The 19,833-nt window shown below is 43.0% G+C and overlaps 1 protein-coding gene across 1 annotated transcript; it reads left to right on the top strand.

Moving 5' to 3' along the window:
• The first annotated feature begins 1,178 nt into the window (after positions 1-1,178).
• slc25a14 (solute carrier family 25 member 14) lies at positions 1,179-11,802 on the top strand. The gene is made up of 9 exons (XM_080014085.1): positions 1,179-1,295; positions 2,372-2,516; positions 4,130-4,268; positions 6,462-6,556; positions 8,260-8,345; positions 9,143-9,238; positions 9,369-9,493; positions 9,868-10,084; positions 11,499-11,802. The coding sequence occupies exons 2-9, from the start codon at positions 2,453-2,455 to the stop codon at positions 11,538-11,540; spliced, it is 864 nt and encodes a 287-aa protein (XP_079870211.1). The 5' UTR covers positions 1,179-1,295; positions 2,372-2,452; the 3' UTR covers positions 11,541-11,802.
• Positions 11,803-19,833: the final 8,031 nt, after the last annotated feature.

The raw sequence follows: 19,833 nt of genomic DNA, 5'->3' as shown, positions 1-19,833 counted from the left end.
AAGCTGTCTGACAATACTGTGACACATTTACTATAATAAAGCCGACATCCTTTTTCTAAAACTTAAAAAGACTCTGATTCTGATTCCTGATCGATCGTGACCTTTTCCGGTGAATGTTCGTCCATATCAACACCGCCACAAGTAGTTACCGCGCCTCCCACTTCCTACGGTGGACCGCACACAGAGGAACACACGCAGCTGGAAATGAAAGCCATAGAAAACCTATTTGGGTTTTAATCTCAATAAAATGATCTCCCGGATTACCACTTTAACAACGCCAGTACCAGTGTGGGTAGATCAGTGTTTTTTTTTTTTTTTCCAACCACTCCTTTCTCACCTGAAGGTGACGGTCCTGCAAACTAGCTCTTGTGTTGCAAGATCAAAATGGCAAGGCTGCACCAATTCACCGAGTTGATCGGTTCTAATTGTGAAAGTGAAAACTATTCGTGGTGATGAGAGGCTCGACTCTTTTTTTTGAGATTTGGTTCTCGGCGAGTCACTCGGTAAAGAGTAAATAGACAGAGAGATGGACGGACAAACTGACGGATGATAGATTGATAGATCGATAGGTGGAGAGACAGACAGACAAGAGACAGACCGATAGAAAGAAAGATAGATTGATGGACAGATAGATGGACAGACAGACAGACGGACAGGCAGATGATAGATAGATAGACAGACAGACAGATAGACAGATGGATGGATAGACAGACAGATAGATAGATAGATAGACAGCTAGACAGATGGATGGATAGACAGACAGACAGACAGATAGACAGATGGATGGATAGACAGACAGACAGATAGATAGATGGATGGATGGATAGACAGATAGACAGACAGATAGACAGATGGATGGATAGACAGACAGACAGATAGATAGATAGATAGATGGATGGATGGATAGACAGATAGACAGATAGACAGATGGATGGATAGACAGACAGACAGACAGACAGACAGATATATAGACGGATGGATGGATAGACAGACAGACAGACAGACAGACAGACAGACAGACAGACAGGAAGGCAGGCAGACAGGCAGACAGATAGATATCGTTATCGGTGTATCGTTGTATTATGTCCGTGTGGAAACAACACTGGAGTGGAGGTGTTACAGTGTTAAAGCTCCGCCCGTCCACTTCCGCTCACCTCTGGTTCCTCCCGTCTGTGCGGACGGTGGGAACTTTCCAAGCGCCTCCACCTCCCCCTCACTCAAACTCAAACCGCGAATCGGAGGAGCCATGGACCGCACCGTCAGATAGCGGGCCGCAGCCTCCACCCACACACCAGGTAGGTGGAGTTTCGGCTGCCGTGCCGGTTCATAGAGCTAACTGCCCGGCTGAGTTTGCAGAAGTCCGGGGCTAGCTGTTAGCACAGGCGCAGCTAGCCGTCTCAGTCTGTCCGACCTTGCGGACCTTTGTAGCGGATCGGCAGTGTCTCGGGGTTCGGAAAAGCTCGAAGCGAAACCGGGGACCGAGCGGGAAGCCTCCGTGTTGTTGTCGTAGTTCAACCGGTCACGAATCACACATTTTCTGCGAAAACTGTTGCTGTCGCCAGCTGTCATTCAAATAGTCCCCGCCCCCCTCCCCTCCCCCCCCGGGCGCTGCCGGCCAATCGGCAGGCGTGGCGCTCAGGGGCGCAAGACTTGCGACTCGCCGACGATTCGTTCAGAGTGAACGACTCGTTTTAAATGACCGGTTAAGGGCCATGGCAATTTGGCATAATTCATATTTAATACAACCGATTTACACGCACATTCCACCTTAATACCAGAACACATGTACATATGTCTATACATTATTACATTTCACTGCATATACGTATGGAAGTATGTATATGTACGTGACGAATAAAAATCTTGAATCTTGAATCACATACATAGTGTGTGTGTGTGTGTGTGTGTGTGTGTGTGTGTGTAATAATAATAATAAGCTTCCTGACGGGGATATAATTATTCCTGTGAGTTTTCTATTCAAAACTCAGACCCCGAGCCACCCTTCGACGGAAGTCCCTCCTCGCGCACCGTGCGTTACCGATCGAGTCGAAAATGGATCGAACGAGTCTTTCTCTCGTAACGCGTGTCCTGTCAAGAGCCGAGTCGCGCCCAGGAGGGCCTGCCCCTCGCTCTCCCGGCCAATCGGCAGCCGTGACATATGATTGACTCCCCTCTCAGCCAATAGGAAGGCCCCCCTCCGGGGCCGGGGGTGTGAGGGGAGTGACGTCGCTCCCTGTTAACGGGGCAGGCGGCTCGCTGCGGCTGCAGTCTCCGGTGCCGGTGCTGATGCTGAGGACAGGACCTCGCGCATCCTTCTCCTCCTCCATCGTCGGTGTTTTGTTCCAACATGTCGTGTCCTGTGCGGCTCCAGCAGGTCGTCTCGCTCTACCTGGCCGGCCTGCTGCTGCTCCTCGCCGGCCTGCAGCAAGTCGAGGCGGCCGCCGTCACGGAGATGGCCAACCTCAACTGGAAGCCGTTCATCTACGGAGGGATGGCGTCGATCGTCGCAGAATTCGGTACGTGCGCCGATGCGTTCGACTTTGTATGCACGCATGCTGGCATTCCGTTGCTTATCACAGAAATACGCATGTTATATTGACAACAACAACGCCTCGATTAAACATTTCGATGAACGGAAGCGTCCTGCAGCCTGGTTTCTGCAGCGGCACGTTGTCGGTGCATCAGATGATGGTGCATCCATCCACCCGATTAATAATAAAGCATCTCTGCTGCTGCGATTCATGTCCGGACCCTTTAAAACCGCAGAATCATGTTATGTTTAATACGTTTGAATAACGATTACGATCGGTATGATGTCTAAATAATATCGCATGTCGTCAAAATTCGAAAGTTCAAGAGCCCAAATGAAGCTGACATGTACAGTGTGAAATACAAACATAAAATGAAGGGAAATAGACGTAAATGTATGTAAAATTATTTCGCCAGAATCGCCACAAGGTTAGTCCCAACTGAAGCTCAAATATACAGTGTAATTTCCTATCTTTATTTATATATATATATATATATATATATATATATATATATATATATATATCCTTTTTTTTGTTTGTTTTGGGGGTTATTTGGACACTGAGGGGGAAAAAAATAAAAATAGAACAAAAAAATAAACAAAACTCACATTAACTTACATGCAAACTGATACAATATAAATTGTGGTTGGGAACCACCTCAGCGATTTTAAAATAAAAACAAATAAACCTAGAAAATAGATGTAAATGTGCAAAACAAAAAAAAAAATCGAGCAGGCTGTTGCTTGTTAAACTTCCATTGTCTAAAAGTCCTGTTTTTTTTTGTTTTTTTTTCTTTTAGTTCAAGAGGATTATTTGTCATATACATACGGTCATACTCATACTTGTTCAACTTGTCAGTGTTAATTCACATGTTAATTCCCTTTCTTAATTAAATATAAAGTCATTGTTTGGTCTGCTCTACACACAATGTCACAGCAAGCCTCAGGACTTTATTTACCCAGCATGCAACTTGTCCCATGTCAGTGTTTGATCTGACTGTTTAATATACCTGGTTGATTGAAATGTTGATTGTTTGTGGCCAAGGGCTGGAAAGTTGCTGCAAGCGACGCTCTCTTCCTGTCAATATGACGTCACACTTTAAATATACGTAAGTAGGTGACTGAATTTAATAGATAATTAATAAATGAATGATACATAATCATACTGTACATTTCAGGTTTAGGGGGACTCTTTAACCTCTGATTATCATTTTTTTCATTTATAGTAGTCTGAAAAAAAGGCCAAATATCCCCCAAAAAATAGGCAAGTCAAGAAAACAAAATGTACAAAAAATAGCAAATATACAAAAAAATTCAAATAGCTAAATAGACAAAAATAGCTAAATAAAAAACATTGCCAAAGAAGCCAAAAAATTGCTAAATAGAAAACAAAAATGGCCAAATATGCTAAATAAAATAAAATATACAACTGTTTGAATGAACAATCTTATCTTATAAACTACAACCCTAACAGTAAATCTGCAGTTGAAATGTCTGAACGTTAATAACACGCCATAGTCTTCGGTGTGATCTCTTATCCGTCAACATGTCTGATTGATTGTTAAATGAAATAAAATAAAAAAATCTCTTTGTCCACAGGCACGTTCCCCATCGACCTGACGAAGACGCGACTGCAGGTGCAGGGTCAGTCCCAGTACATGGAGGTTCGCTACCGCGGCATGTTCCACGCCCTGCTGCGCATCGGCCGCGAGGAGGGCGTGCGGGCGCTCTACTCCGGGTGAGACCGCCTCCACACCCACCAGGGCGGACGGGGGAGTCGGGGGTGGGGGGTGGGTGGGTGGGTATGGGATTTAGTGGAGGGTTAGTGGAGTTATGGCAGTTATGGGAGTCAGGGGTGTCAGGGGGTTATGGGAGTTATAGGAGTCAGGGGGGTATGGGAGTCAGGGGTGTCAGGGGATTATGGGAGTTATAGGAGTCAGGGGGTTCAGGAGTCAGGGGTGTCAGGGAGTTATGGGAGTTATATGAGTCAGGGGTGTCAGGGGGTTATAGGAGCCAGGGAGTTATGGGAGTCAGGGGTGTCAGGGGGTTATGGGAGTTAAAGGAGTCAGGGGTGTCGGGGTTATGGGAGTTATAGGAGTAAGGGGTGTCAGTGGCTTATGGGAGTTATAGGAGTCAGGGGTGTCGGGGGGTTATGGTAGTTATAGGAGTTATGGGGAGTTATACACATTGTTGGGTTATGGGAGTTATAAGAGTCAGGGGTGTCGGGGGGTATGGGAGTCAGGGGTGTCGGGGGGTATGGGAGTCAGGGGTGTCAGGGGGTTATAGGAGTCAGGGAGTTATGGGAGTCGGGTGTCAGGGGGTTATGGGAGTTATAGGAGTCAGGGGTGTCAGGGGGTTATGGGAGTTATAGGAGTGCGGGGTGTCAGGGGGTTATGGGAGTTATAGGAGTCAGGGGTGTCAGGGGGTTATGGGAGTTATAGGAGTGCGGGGTGTCAGGGGGTTATGGGAGTTATAGGAGTCAGGGGTGTCAGGGGGTTATGGGAGTTATAGGAGTCAGGGGTGTCGGGGGGTATGTGAGTTATGGGAGTCAGGGGGTTATAGGAGTCAGGGAGTTATGGGAGTCAGGGGTGTCAGGGGCTTATGGGAGTTATAGGAGTGTGGGGTGTCAGGGGGTTATGGGAGTTATAGGAGTCAGGGGTGTCAGGGGGTTATGGGAGTTATAGGAGTCAGGGGTGTCGCGGGGTATGTGAGTTATGGGAGTCAGGGGTGTCAGGGGCTTATGGGAGTTATAGGAGTCAGGGTTGTCAGGGGGTTATGGGAGTTATTGGAGTCAGGGGTGTCAGGGGTGTTAGGGGGTTATGGGAGTTCTAGGAGTTAGGGGGTTATGGGGGTTATGGGAGTTATAGGAGTCAGGGGGTTATGGGAGTTAGGAGAGTTAGTGGAGCAAGGAGGGTTATATGGGTGAGTGGAGTTATGGCAGTTAAGGAGTTATGGGACATCTTATGGGAGTTTGGGGATTAAGGGGAGTTAGTGGAGCTATGGGAGTTATGGCAGTTCGAGGAGTTATGTCAGTCATGGGAATCTGGGGAGTAAGGGGGGTCAGGGGAGTTATCAGAGAATCATGGCAGTTAGGGAAGTTATGGAACAAATTGGAGTAATCGGGGAGTTAGGTGAGTCGGAGGGGTATTTTGTTATTACTTTCCAGTTGTGTCGATTGTATTTGTTTTTATGGAATTCCTTTCTTTTTTTTAAATAAACAATTTATAAAAAAATTTAATTGAAAGTATTTGTTTTTCAACACTGCTTTCCAGTGCTAAATATGTATTAAAAAAACAACAAAACAAAGTTAAATAAAACCTGGAAACACCGACTGACTTAACTAACCTCTGGGAAGGAGACTGTTGGAATAACAGGCAGTCAACAATAGCATCATCTGGTTCATAACCTTAAACCCGTTTTCTACCTCAGACTTTCCTGCAGTACTAAATATATAACAAAGAGATGGTTTGTCCCAAAATCAGTCTTACAGTTTGTTCTTAGAAAGTATTCATTATAACTCGAACACCTCCCTAAACAATAAACTGCAGATAGTTAATTCCTCCTTCAAATTAAAAGTATGTTTTGCAGACGGACTCTCAGCTGCTGAGTGGATCTAAAGTTCCCCCACGACTTTTTAAGTCATTTAAAGTATTTAAAGACGCGACCCACTAAGTACGTATCAAGGGTCTAAACTTGGAATACATGGATTTATTACAATATATATTACACTCAAGCCCCCACCGCAACCCTTCTACAAAATAAAAATCAGACCTTGTTTAACGTCCTTCCGACATTATTACAGATATTTTGTCAGAATGCGACGTAATCCAATCGTCTACTTCAAACCACCGCCAAACGTCGCTATACTTTGTGGTTTTAAGGCAGCGCTAATCTTCCCGATGTGACCTTTGAACCCGTGGTCCTCCTGCAGGATCTCCCCGGCGCTGCTCAGACAAGCCTCCTACGGGACCATCAAGATCGGAACCTATAACACCCTCAAGAGGCTTTTCGTCAGCCACCCAGAAGGTGCGTTCAAGCCCCCGCCCCCAGTTTACACCACTTCCTCCTTGCACCGTCTAGCAGCGCAGGGTTGCTAACCCTTACCCTAGAACCGGGTACTTGTTTTGGGTATTATCTGTCTGAGAACCGGTAAGCGGTTCATCCTAGAACCGGGTAGGAATTTACCCTAGAACTACAAAGTCATTCATCCTAACTGGATAGCAGTTGGGTAGTAATTTGCCCTAGAACTGGGTTGTAATTTGGGTAGTGATTTACCCTAGAATCCGGTAGTAATCTACCCGAGAACTCTGTAGCAATTTGGGTAGTAATTTACACTAGAATGTACCTTGAAACCCAGTAGCAATAACTTAAATCTTTACTATTGAGACACTTTGGTTAATTTCCAGTAGCATATATACAGAAAAAATATATATTGCATACTACAGTATATACACTTTATAAACGATATACACTGTATACAGTATATACACTATATATATACTATATACACTGTATATAATATATATACACTGTATATAGTATATATATACTATATACACTGTATACACTGTATATAGTGTATACACTATATATACACACTATATACATTGTATATAATATATAAACTGTATAAACTATAAACACTGTATATACTATAGACACTATATACCCTATATACACTGTATGAACTATATACACTGTATATAGTATATACACTATATATACTATATACACTGTATAAACTATATACACTATATACATTGTATATAGGATATACACTGTATATCCTATATACACTACATAAACACTGTATATAATATATATACACTGTATATAGTATATATACTATACACACTATATATACTATATACACTGTATATATACTATATTTACTATATACACTGTATATAATATATATACTGTATACACTATATATACTATATACACTATATATACTATATACACTGTATATAATATATATACACTGTATACACTATATATACTTTATACACTATATATACTATATACACTGTATAAACTATAAACACTGTATATAGGATATACAGCGTATCTACTATATAGTGTATATAGTTTATACAGTGTATATAATATATATTACATTACATTACATTACATTTCATTTAGCAGACGCTTTTATCCAAAGCGACTTCCAATTGTTCAAACACCGACGGACGCAGCCATCAGGAGCAATTAGGGGTTAAGTGTCTTGCTCAAGGACACTACAGCATGCTAGCAGGAGGAGCCTGGGATCAAGCCAGGAACCTTTAGATCACTAGAAGACCAGCTCTACCTCCTGAGCTACCATCCCCACTGTACACTGTATATAGTATATATACTATACACACTATATATACTATATACAGTGTATATATACTATATCTACTATATACACTATATAATATATATACACTGTATATAGTAAAAATACTATATACACTATATATACTATATACACTGTATGTACTGTATACACTATATATACACTATATAAACTATATACATTATAAACACTATATACACTATACCAGCCACATCCCCTTACCGTGAAATAACACGGGTCCTCGCTTATTGAACAACTGGCTGAACGACCTGGTCCTAGGAAGGGAACTCGGTCGCTAAGTGAGGAGCACCTGTATTTCATTCTTATTTAAAACATGTGGGTGATTTTTTCGGACCTATGTGCTGCCTGTCGTGTCTCCACCCAACAGATGAAACCATGGTGATCAACGTGTTCTGCGGCGTGGTGTCAGGGGTGCTGTCGTCCTCGCTTGCTAACCCCACCGATGTCCTCAAGGTGGACACGCACACGCACCCATACACGCACCCATACACGCACCCATACACATACACTTACACATACATATACATATACACATACACATACACATACATATACACATACACATACACACAGGAAGGATCTGGAAGTTGAAGCAGGAATTTCAACATCCTGATCCCGCTGTTTGAACTAGGATTTAGCCATTGGTTGTGTCATGGCCGTGGCTCGGGGCTGACGTGACGTGACCTCGCTGATGACTGTATATTTATATTTGAGTTGATATGTTTCCTCTTGGTGGTAGATTAGCCTAGTAGTGTATTTTTGGTACTTCCTTATTGACTTTTATGGACTCATTTAAAGTACAGTTTCTGCAAGTGCAGTGTAATTACACACAAAAGTTACCAAACACACATTTAAAACATCTTATATCTATATTCATTGTGTACCTAAAACTATGCTAACGATACCAAGTGTACTTTCAAGTCCCTTAAGTATGCACTTTGTTTTCGCCCGGGTTTCCGGACATTAGTCCGCCTCAGAACGCTTTTAAATTCATTGTTCAACACATGACGGTGCTGGAAGGCGCGTTTCCCTCATTTCACGGGGGGGCGGGTCCCCTCTGCGGCCGTGCATGGAGGTATCGTCAGCCTGGGGACAGCGTGTGAAGAAGGCGTGCGGTCGAACCCGACTTTTATTATTATTATTTTTTTTATCAGCACAAGGGAATTTCCCGGCAGATCCCGCGTTGTTGCACGGACTGTACGTAGATAGACCGCACGTGCCTGACCGTATTCTCCGCGTTGCCGCTGCAGATCCGCATGCAGGCGCAGGGCAGCCTGCTGCAGGGAAGCATGATGTCCAACTTCATCAACATCTACCAGGCGGAGGGGACGCGGGGGCTCTGGAGGGTGAGTCAGGGCTGCGGCCCCTTCTTCTCCCCTGGTTTTCAGGGCGTGCGAGTCCTTGTGTACTTGAACGAACGTCATCCTTCCACCCTTCCTTCCTTCCTTCTTTCCTTCTTCCCTTCCTCCTCCCCAGGGCGTGATCCCCACAGCCCAGCGGGCGGCCATCGTGGTGGGGGTGGAGCTTCCCGTCTATGACATCACTAAGAAGCACCTGATCCGCTCGGGCACCATGGGAGACACCATCCTGACGCACTTCATGTGAGTGGTGACTTTAGTTTTGGTTGATTAGCGGTTATTAATATTATTTAAAAAAATATTTTTAAAAAGTGTCATTTCCGGTGCTAAATTCCAGGTTCAGAAAGGAAAAAAATTTCCATGTATTCCCTTCCTCCATGCACTGATCAGCTGGTTGATGCTGATGTCACGCTAATCCACATGGGTGCCTCCAAATCCTGGAGTGGTATTTTACTTTTTGAACCTGGATTTTAGCTGGAAGATGCTCATTATTAAATACACACGGTGGACTCAAAACCCCGAAGTGGTCCTTTTACTTTCTGAACCTGGAAGCCCCCCTCTCTCTCTCTCTCTCTCTCTCGACTAAAACGTCTGGGTTGTTTGGGTTGCGCCCGCAGCTCCAGTTTCGCCTGCGGCCTGGCGGGGGCGCTGGCCTCCAACCCGGTCGATGTGGTGCGGACGCGCATGATGAACCAGCGCGTGGTGTCGGGGGGGAGCCCCACCTACCGCGGCACCCTGGACGGGGTGACGCAGACCTGGAAGAACGAGGGATTCTTCGCCCTCTACAGGGGATTCTGGCCCAACTGGCTGCGGCTTGGGCCCTGGAACATCATCGTATCCTTCCAGAGGGATGGATGGATGGATAGATGGATGGATACATGAATGGATGGATGGATGGATAGATGATAGATGAATGATAGGTGATAGATGAATGAAAGATGATAGATGAATGGATAGATGAATGGATGGGTAAATAGATGGATGGATACATAAATGGATGGATGGATGGATAGTTGATAGATGAATGATTGATGATAGATGAATGGATAGATGATAGATGAATGGATGGGTAGATGGGTGGATGGATGAATGAATGGATAGATAAATGGATAGATGGATGGGTAGATGGATGGATGGATGGATAGATAAATGGATGGATGGATAGATGAATGAATAAATAGATAGATGGATGGATGAATGGATGGATGGATGGATATAAACCTATTTTCCCAAAATTCATTTTCCTTTTTTGCCTTCTTTACTGTTACCATTTGATTGCCTTGTTTCATGGGATGCACTTTGCATGTGATGTAATAAAGGTGCTGTACACACAGGTTGTCACTGGAGGTGCAGCCCCTACTGTTACAGCTGGGATTTATTTTCTTTTTAACCTTGGCGTCTTTCGGGGGCTAAAAGTATCGGAAACACGACAAGCGGCGGTTACGCGGGGGCGCTCCAGACATCTCGCCGTTGGAGCTCAGTCGATATCGATCTACATTTGCGGCGGAAATGAGTTGGAGGGGGGGGGAAGTGTCGTCATTTTTACTGGCGATTTGATTCGTTTTCGGGTGCGGGGGCGATTTGTGACATCCTCGTCCAAAGTCCCAAGCTCCGCCTCTCGGAACTCATCCGCGTCGGGCCGCCACTCGGGCCGACGCCGCGTTTAAAGGAAACTTGGGAAGCTGCTGCTTTTTTTTTTTTTTTGCAAAACCCTGAACTATAAACGGTCACAAGGGGGCGTCTTTGCACCGCGGGAGGTGCTCGAGCCGGGCGATCAAACGATCTTGGATCGTTTTCACGATAAAATCGCCCGTGGCGACGATGACAAATTTACGAGATTTGTTTTCGATACCGAGTCCGTTTTCTTCTACGAGCAGCCAGAGTAACAGCTATGCGACGCGAACAGCCAATCGTAGGGCAGGAGCGCCGGCGCTTCCTCCGCTCTCAGGGGTGAATGATGCGGCGGGTCCCCCTCACACAACGAGGAGCAGTAGGAGAGCGATTAAAGAAAGAAGCATTTCGTAGGTTTCCGTGACGTCTGGCCTGACGCGGTCAGAGAGGGTCCCTCGTTCCGCTGCAAACGTCGCCGCATATAATCACAGAGCGCAGACTCCGGAACCTCGGAAACCTGTGACACGTACCTAACATGACTCAACCGGACCCTGTGTACAGCTGTATTTATTATTGTTATTATTATTATTATTATTATTATTTTATCTGTTTATTTTTCCTGATCCGAATCCTCCAGTTTTTCATCACGTTTGAGCAGCTGAAGAAGCTACCCTTCTAATCCCAACCGCGTGTGTGTGTGTGTGTGTGTGTGTGTGTGTGTGTGTGTGTGTGTGTGTGTGTGTGTGTGTGTGTGTGTGTGTGTGTGTGTGTGTGTGTGTGTGTGTGTGTGTGTGTGTGTGTGTGTTCGTGTGTGTGGATCTCGCTCCATTTTATTTTTTGATTATTTATTTTTTGCTTTGTTTTTAATGTTGTTCTTTTTTGCTTTGTTTGTTTGCTGTTGTGCAATTGCGAGGAGTGTTACGGACCTTTCTCCGGTCGGGCCACGAACCGCCCTCCAAGGCAGCTGTGTTCGGTTGTAGCAGGACGGCAACCCAAAGTGGAATAAGTAAGCCTGTTAGCCAGTTAGCAGGGGAGCTGGTGGGTGGGACTGGGCGATATTCACAAAATCAAATATGGATGATATGACAATATTTTGGTGGATGACTGTTCGGTGCTTTCATGAAATAATTCCACTCGGGGTGTCACACAATTCAAGTAATTAATCAGTTAGTTGCAATTAATCGCAGTATTTAAATGTACTCAAATTTGACCCTAAGGAAAGATGTGTATATATATATAAGATATTACACTCGATAAATCTTTTAAAATCAATCATTAGTAATGTGGATATTATGTGTATGTGTGTATGTATATATATATATATATATATATATATATATATATATATATATATATATATATATATATATATATATATATATACATACACACACACACACACACACACACACACACACACACACACACAGTATATCGCCGATCCTATGCACAAGTTCCTTCTGGTTTGTACTTTTCGTGGGTTATGATTCAGAAAAATATTTCTTTATTTATTATTTTTATGATTTTTATCTGAGGACGCGGAAGATGGAAAATGGGCTGGTTCTGATTTTGAGAGAAAGAAACGTGCCACGGAGCGTTTTGCGCTTCAAGAACCGGTTTAGGGGGCGGGGCCACTCCAGCCTTAACTGGGCGCGGTCACGTGGGGGCTCCAGTGGGCGTGGTCGTACGTGGGCGTTGCCGGACCCCCCGCATGTTTTAGCCGAAGGTCGGCGCAGCTTTGTGGCTGGTACTATTTTTGAACCGATGGTAAGAGAAATTGGAATAAATGAATAATTGCAGTACCCTGTTCAGTCTGTAGAGGCTGCAGGTGTAGAAGGTGCTAAAATAAGTGGAAAAATGTATTTTCCTTTTTTTTGGGGGGGTTGGGGGGGATTTACGACAAAAAATGTTTTCTGTTGGTTCCAATGTTGGGGTTTTGGTCGCGGGGAAAGGGTTTGTGTGGTGGGTTGAAATGTCCTTCCATTGTTTTTATTTATTTGCTCGTATTTAAACTTGAAGTTTCAACCTGGATGATTCAGAGGAAGTTGGAGCTTATTTCAGACATTTTATTTCATTTTTATGTGACTGACTGTATTGAAATTAGATTTTTTTTTTTTTTTTTTTTTAACTATTGAAAATGTGATTTTATTTTTTTTTTGCTTAGATGGTTCAAAAATTACAAAAAAATCCCCAAACAATGAATGTTGCGGAAATTATATATTTTTAATTATGATTGTTATTATTATTATTATTATGAGAATCTTGTTTTTACCATTTTGTTACAGAGCTTGTTAGCGCTATGTGAACGGCTGAGATCAGATCGCTTTTGTTTCCTCTGAGAACAAAGTAGTGATGGGGAGGGATGGAGAGATGCTCGGTTACATTCTCCATCCAGCCTTTCATCGACACTTTTGTCACTCGTTTGAGAGATTCTCCAGTTTTGTTTTTACCCAGATTCAGACGAGGAGAACAATACCAGTTCCATTCCTGTGTGACCAGTACAGAGGTAGCAAGGGGCTGCATGCTAACTGAGTTAGCTCAGTGCAAGGCTTCAGATGGGATCAACTAGCCTAGCTCCTGTGTAATGAGCGAAATACACCATTGCTCTCTCTGTAGTGGACGCCCAGGGATGAAACTGGTATCTATCTACTCGTCTAAATCTGGGGAAGAGCGACGGGGACTGAATTCTTCCCACAAAAGCCTGAGTTTCCCTTCAGTATTTAATATTTAAACTGATGTGGCTTCCACAATGACTTCCACGTCTCCAGACTGTGCTACTGTTCCTCCATGTTATTGTCTATGTTGTTTTTTCTCTTTTTTTTAACTTGTTTTCTGTGAACATTTTGGAAGGAGAAGAAATATTTTTGTTTTTATTTATTATGTGTTCTGTTAATAATAATAATAATAATAATAATAATAATAATAATAATAATAATAATAGCACCATACTCCAAATGCTGAACAGAGTGAAGCTGCTTGTGATGTGTTTGGCTAAATTATTTTATTGCAAAGTATTTCAATGTTTGATTTACTTCCTTATTCATTATTTGATTAAATTATGCTTTAAGGTAAGATTTTGTTGATGACAGCTGTGTACGTGCCCATTCCTGCCTGGCCATGCTAACACATTTAATGCTTACACTAGCCTATGCTCTGATGGATTTAAAGGGATGAAGGGATACTCCAGTTTTTTTGGGGGGCAAAATGTCCTTTTTTTTTAATCCATCGTCCCCAGATTTAGACGAAAAGATCGATACCAATTTCATCGCTGTTTGTCCAGTACAGAGCTAGATAGTGACGCGCTGTGTGCAAACTGTGTTAGCTCAAATGCATGGCTGCAGATGGGATCAGCTAGCCTAGCTCCTGGGAAATTTCGTCCCAAAAAAAACTAGAGTATGCCTTTACAGAGTCAGCAACAGATAACGTTGCTAAAGACATGTACAAAGTAGAATATATCGGTCAAATACTTTCAAAAATTCATGAGTGAAGCTGGTTTCATGTTGAGAGTAAGAAATTAGCTTCATTTCCAGGGAAGCCAGTTTTTCTGTACATGTTTTTGTTTATATAATCACAAGGTGTAATTTTTGGTGTTTAATTTTTTTTTTGTCATATTGCAGCTGTTTGTGCGGTTTATATGAAATCAGTTTTGTTTATCTTGATTTAAGTTATTTTAGGTTAAAAATGAAATAGTGACAAAGTTGCCTTGTAACAAACAGAGAATCTCTGAGAAACAAAAAGAAAAATACTTCTGAATGTAATCTGGTTAATAATAATCTGTAATCGGATTACTCCGATCCAAAGGCTTTAAATGTGGTTAAACTTGTTTTGCTTTTTTGTTGATTTCTCCATCTCTCCATCGTTTTGTACATTGCTCTGTCAGGCGACGTGGAAATTCCTTTACTCTGTTACTGTTCAAATGTAATGGATTACTTTTCCAACCAGTTACTGTAATCCAGACGTTTTTCCAAGATGACGGGATGGAACTACAGTGTGCTCCTTCTCTCTTTCTGCTCGTTTGCTTGGTGGAGTTGTACGGTTCAACTTCTGTGTAAAACTTTTAATTTAACTTTAGTTTTTTTTTTCCCTTTGGCAACGGATTTGGCTTTATTTAAAGGAAATGTACACTCTGAAATAAAATATACCCACTGATGAATTCCACATGGGTTACTTTATTACCATTGGTTATTGTATTTACATCAGAATACATTTTAAAAAGTTACGAATCTGGAGCACGATCAAACATGAATATTTAAATTAAGTGTAACAACAAGGTTTAAGAGCAAAACGTGAAGGATACCGGGGATTAAATCGTTTTCTGTAGGTGTAGTATTGTTGATCACACATTCACACTGCTCTCACGTCCAGGAGATTGTTATAATAATAATAAATATAGCGGCAGGGTAGTAGGCCCTGCGCTAAAGTTCAATTGACGAGTGTGCTTTGGCTCTGTGCAAAGCTGCTGGGTGAGTCAAACTGCAAATGCCCAACGGTGCTGCGTGCATGTGAATCTACAACTGCATAACATGATCCCTGCTTAATAATTGCACAAGGAATTGTGAATGAGCATGCGTCATGATTCACCAGTGACTTCTGAATGGCTTCACGAACTGGCATGGCTTACTTCCGTAATGCAAAGTCATCATTTTTTCATAATATTTGAAAACACTAATAGACCCTGTCAGCGCTTCAGCATACGTCGATGCAAATGTTGTCTTAGGGAAGATACGTTGCCCTGGCAGTTCTGATATTGCCAGCATAATCTCTTCTTAAAACATCATTTTTATTCTACCAAATGTTTTCGGGACCCGATAAAGGCTGCTTCCTCCTCTCACAACATCATGTCGGTCACTCGCTGTCCATGTCGAAACATTGTGGGTCTTGCATTTTAAGAACCGCTGTCACACTGACAGCAGCACACCGCTGGTTCCCGGAGTCTTCGAACCGCGCATCACCCTGATGAAATGAGCTCCTGAGCCCCCAGATGTGTGGAGAATCAACAGGTATTTGAAGGAACTTCATCCATATTAAATGTCAAGAGATTTTGCAGCAACGTCAGTAGGTGTTTTTGCAGTCGTTCTTTCTGTTGTCCAGAGTTTTCAGAGTTTTTTTCAAAGGTTCAAAGAGGAGAGTGGCCTCTAAAACAGCACGTTCTGCCCATCGGTTCTTTGCTGCCTTGGAATTTGGGCTTCTGTGACACAGCTGGAAGGGAACCCAAAAAACACACAAAAAAAAGAAAATATTTCAAAACACATATACAATAAATACATGTTCCTTGCATTCTGTAATTGCTTATGGTTATTGTTACCAGTAATTATAATTCAGGAAGATTGTATACATTGATATCTCTGGAATCTCTTTAAATTCTGACAGTGGTGAACCGTATATATGATGTTTAATATGCTGCATTTTGTTTAATCCAATTGTGTTCTGGTAATACTTTCACTTAATTTATTTCGAACATAATAAAAGGTTAGTAGTAATAAAATAATACCTGTCACTCTGTAACTTCGTATGCTTAAGAGTTTGTTTCTTCCACCGATATCAACCTGTGGAAGCTTATTTGCAACAACACCCGCAATTACGAAATGCAACTCATCCAATATAAGATTCTGCACAGATCTCACATCGCGGAAAACAAAATGTATAAAATGGGTTTTTTGGATAAAGACAGTTGCTCTCGCTGTTCCCTTAATACCAGAGATGACTCCTTTCATGGATTCTGGCTCTGCCCACCTATCCAAACAGTCTGGACCAACATCACCAAGAAGCTATAAACCCTTCTGGGTCACAGCATTTCAGTCTCCCCTACTGAATGTCTCCTCGGTGACCTCTCCTCAGCTGACCCACCACTTAACACCACCAACCCATTTTGATCTCCTTAACTATTGCCAAGAAAATAATGTTACTCAATTGGAAAAACAGAGATAATATCACCACATCCCAATGGTTACATTTATTAATAGAACACATCTCAATGGAAAAACGTTTGGCAATATCCAAAAACAATGTTGATTCATTTCATGAAATATGAGCTACTTTTATCACTGACATAACTCCATCATTTAATACTTGACTCTTCCTAAGTCGGGGCACTGTCGTGGTGTTTTGGGGCATGTGGGGGTCCTCCCGGGCTCGTCGGGGCTCTGCGGTTGAGTGGGTGTCCGGCGGGGCCGTCCGTGGCGCTTGGTGCTTTGGCGGGCGGTGTTCCCGGGGAGTGCCTGCAGCTGGCATCCGTGTGTTGGTTTGAGGGGGGCCGGGCTGTGGCTGGGGGGGGCCGCCTGCCACCCTCTGTTCTGTGGTCCGCATGCTCAGCGGTCAGGGGCTGGGGCCTGATGGGGGTTAGGCGCATGGCGGGCCGCTCTGCACCCGTGGCTGGTCGCTGTAGATTGGATGCACCCAGGTACGGGAGGTGGGCGTGCTAGGGCGCGGTCGGTCCGGGGTCTGCGTGGTCGCTCCACGGCCTGCTGCGCCCCTGCATCGATCTGGTCGCGCTTCCCCTATCTCTCCCAGTGCCAAAACACATGCTCAGTACATACACCACACAACGGGCCTAGGGCTTGCGGGATGGGTGGGGTGCGAGCTATGTGGGTGGGGAAGTGACGGGTGGCCGCCATCTTGCCAGTCATGCTCCTGCCCCAGCGTGCTTCTCATCCGTCCCGAAATTTGAATCCCACTCATATTAGCCGAGCACACATACACTCGCACACCAATTCCACTCCGAACAACACTCCACCAGACCAGGGTCTGCGGCCCCACAGACCCAGGAGGGGTGCGAGTGGTTCGGGTTCGACTTGCTTGGGGGACTCGCACCCCCACAACCCGCAATTTTAACTGCAATTGCCGAACAACAACCACTGAGCACTGGGGTTTTCCGGGGTGGCGTTGGGTTGGTTTGGGGGGTGTGGTTGGCCAGGGGGCGGCCGGGTGGGCTCCCTGCCGGCCGGGTTCGGGCCCTGGCTGCTTGTGCCTGGTGCCAGGTGCCCTGGTGGGAAATTCAGTTAAAGTAGCGGAGGTTGACGCAACATTCAAAGTCAAATAAATTAATTGACGTAACAATTAAATTGACCACAATTAAAACGATAAATGAAATGGAAAAAATAACAAGTGTCACATTTAGTTAAAATATAATATAAAATAACATTTCCGAGCCTGTAATTCCCTCTGCTCCGTTTTGGATGTAATATCAATAACTGACCACTACAAGGAGCTGTTGTTTTATCTACAGTAAATTAAAGCCTTCGTGTTCAGATTATTTTAAACACATTTTATAATTTTAAATATATTTCAGTCATGACTACAAAAGTTAAGTGATGAATATTGTAAAAGTCAACTTTTTCATATAATAAAGGCCTAATTAAATGTTTTTATTAACCGACGTAAAGTTAATTTTCCTGGTGTGTTTTATGTGAAGATAGATTAAAGAAAGGTGTCTTTAGCAATTAAATATATATTTAATATTTATGTACATTAAATGTCAGAAAAACGGTTTTTATTTGAACCAAACTGATGCCCGAACATTAGCGATTTAAATTATTTTTCAGTCTGATAATATTATTAATATGTAAATATATATAATTTATTTATTAATCATATATATTACAAAATATAGATGAGTTATTGCGTGAAAAATAAAAATAGATCTGTGTTATATCTGCCGATTATTTGTTTAAAAATTATATAACATGTCAATGTTGTTTAAGCTTATGTCCTATGATCTCCTCAGACACTTTAAGGTATCCAGTTATATGTATGACCGCATGTATATGTATGTGACAAATAATCTGTTGAACTTGAACTTAAAAAGGTATAAAAAAAAGTTATTATAGTCGTCTGCGATAAATAACTTTTACTACAACTGAAATGTGAGCTGCAACTGCAATTGCCGCAATTGTTCAGTACATATTACATGTACGTCAGTTCTTCGTATTTAAAACGGGTCCGTGATACAATCAGACTCATATAAAACATTGACATTGATTGCACTCTTTATAAAAAAACAAACAAACACAAAAACAACATTTCTCTGTGGTTCCAGCTCGTGGTTCTAACTCGTGTTTCTGCGGAAGAGGCTGCGCCGCCGCCGCCGCCGACGACTCCGTTTGTCCAGGGCCGGACCCCAGCGATGGGGGTTCCGCCTCTTTTCGGCGAGTCGGATCATTTGGCTCAACTCAGCAATGGAGCGCTGGGCTCTTTCGGCTCCCAAACGGCTCCTCCGTTTAGTACCACTTCGGGTTTCATAATTCAGAGAAGTCTAGAAATGTTTGAACCCCGCTCTTAGTGTGCTTTGCAAATACGCCCCTCGACTCTTTCAACGTAATTATTCGAAACCGTATAATTTCCGGGATATCGCCATTTCACGTTATGTTTGGTATATTAACAAAACAAAACAAAAAAAAAAAAACTTAAATAATGTGAAACAACATTTTTACCTTTTTCGTCACATTGATGACGAAAAAAGTACACGTGTTGGTAAGGTAAGGTAAAAAAAAAAAACACACACACAACTCCATACAGACACGTATATTTCAATTTAATTTGTGTGATATGAAACAAGAAAATATCTGTCAAAAATGTTATACACTATTATTTTTCCGCCATTTAAATGGAGGCGGGGTGGGGTGGCTCTTCATGCTATACCGAGACTAATACTAATACTAATACTAATACTAATACTAATACTAATACTGAGACGTTTGTGGACCGTATTCAGCAGAGACGTTACGGGATTTGTATTAATTTACCACCGAAAAAAAACAAAACCCAAGAGAAACAAACAAAAGAAATGGGCTCTCGTCGTTCACTGGAGCCGGCTCGTTCGCGACCGGACACGGAGCCCCGCCGGAAGTACGTTCTTTCGAATCGGAGAAAGCAACACGTCGACAAAGCAGGTGTCAAGGTCAAAGGGGAGAAATGAGGGAGAGCAACACCAAGTTTATTTACGTAGAACCTCCCAAGCCACAGTCACAAAGTGC

Source organism: Zeus faber (genome assembly GCF_960531495.2).
Source record: "Zeus faber genome assembly, chromosome: 14".
Classification (NCBI taxonomy): Eukaryota; Metazoa; Chordata; class Actinopteri; order Zeiformes; family Zeidae; genus Zeus; species Zeus faber.
Note: the sequence above shows the minus strand (reverse complement) of the source record. Positions and strands in the feature narration are given on the sequence as shown.

Bases quoted from the DNA above. Each gene is read 5' to 3' on its own strand.
- slc25a14 (XM_080014085.1), top strand. From the start codon at position 2,453: ATGGCCAACCTCAACTGGAAGCCGTTCATCTACGGAGGGATGGCGTCG. The intron at 6,557-8,259 runs GTGCGTTCAAGC...TCCACCCAACAG, and splicing joins TTTCGTCAGCCACCCAGAAG to ATGAAACCATGGTGATCAAC. The intron at 9,239-9,368 runs GTGAGTCAGGGC...CCTCCTCCCCAG, and splicing joins GGACGCGGGGGCTCTGGAGG to GGCGTGATCCCCACAGCCCA.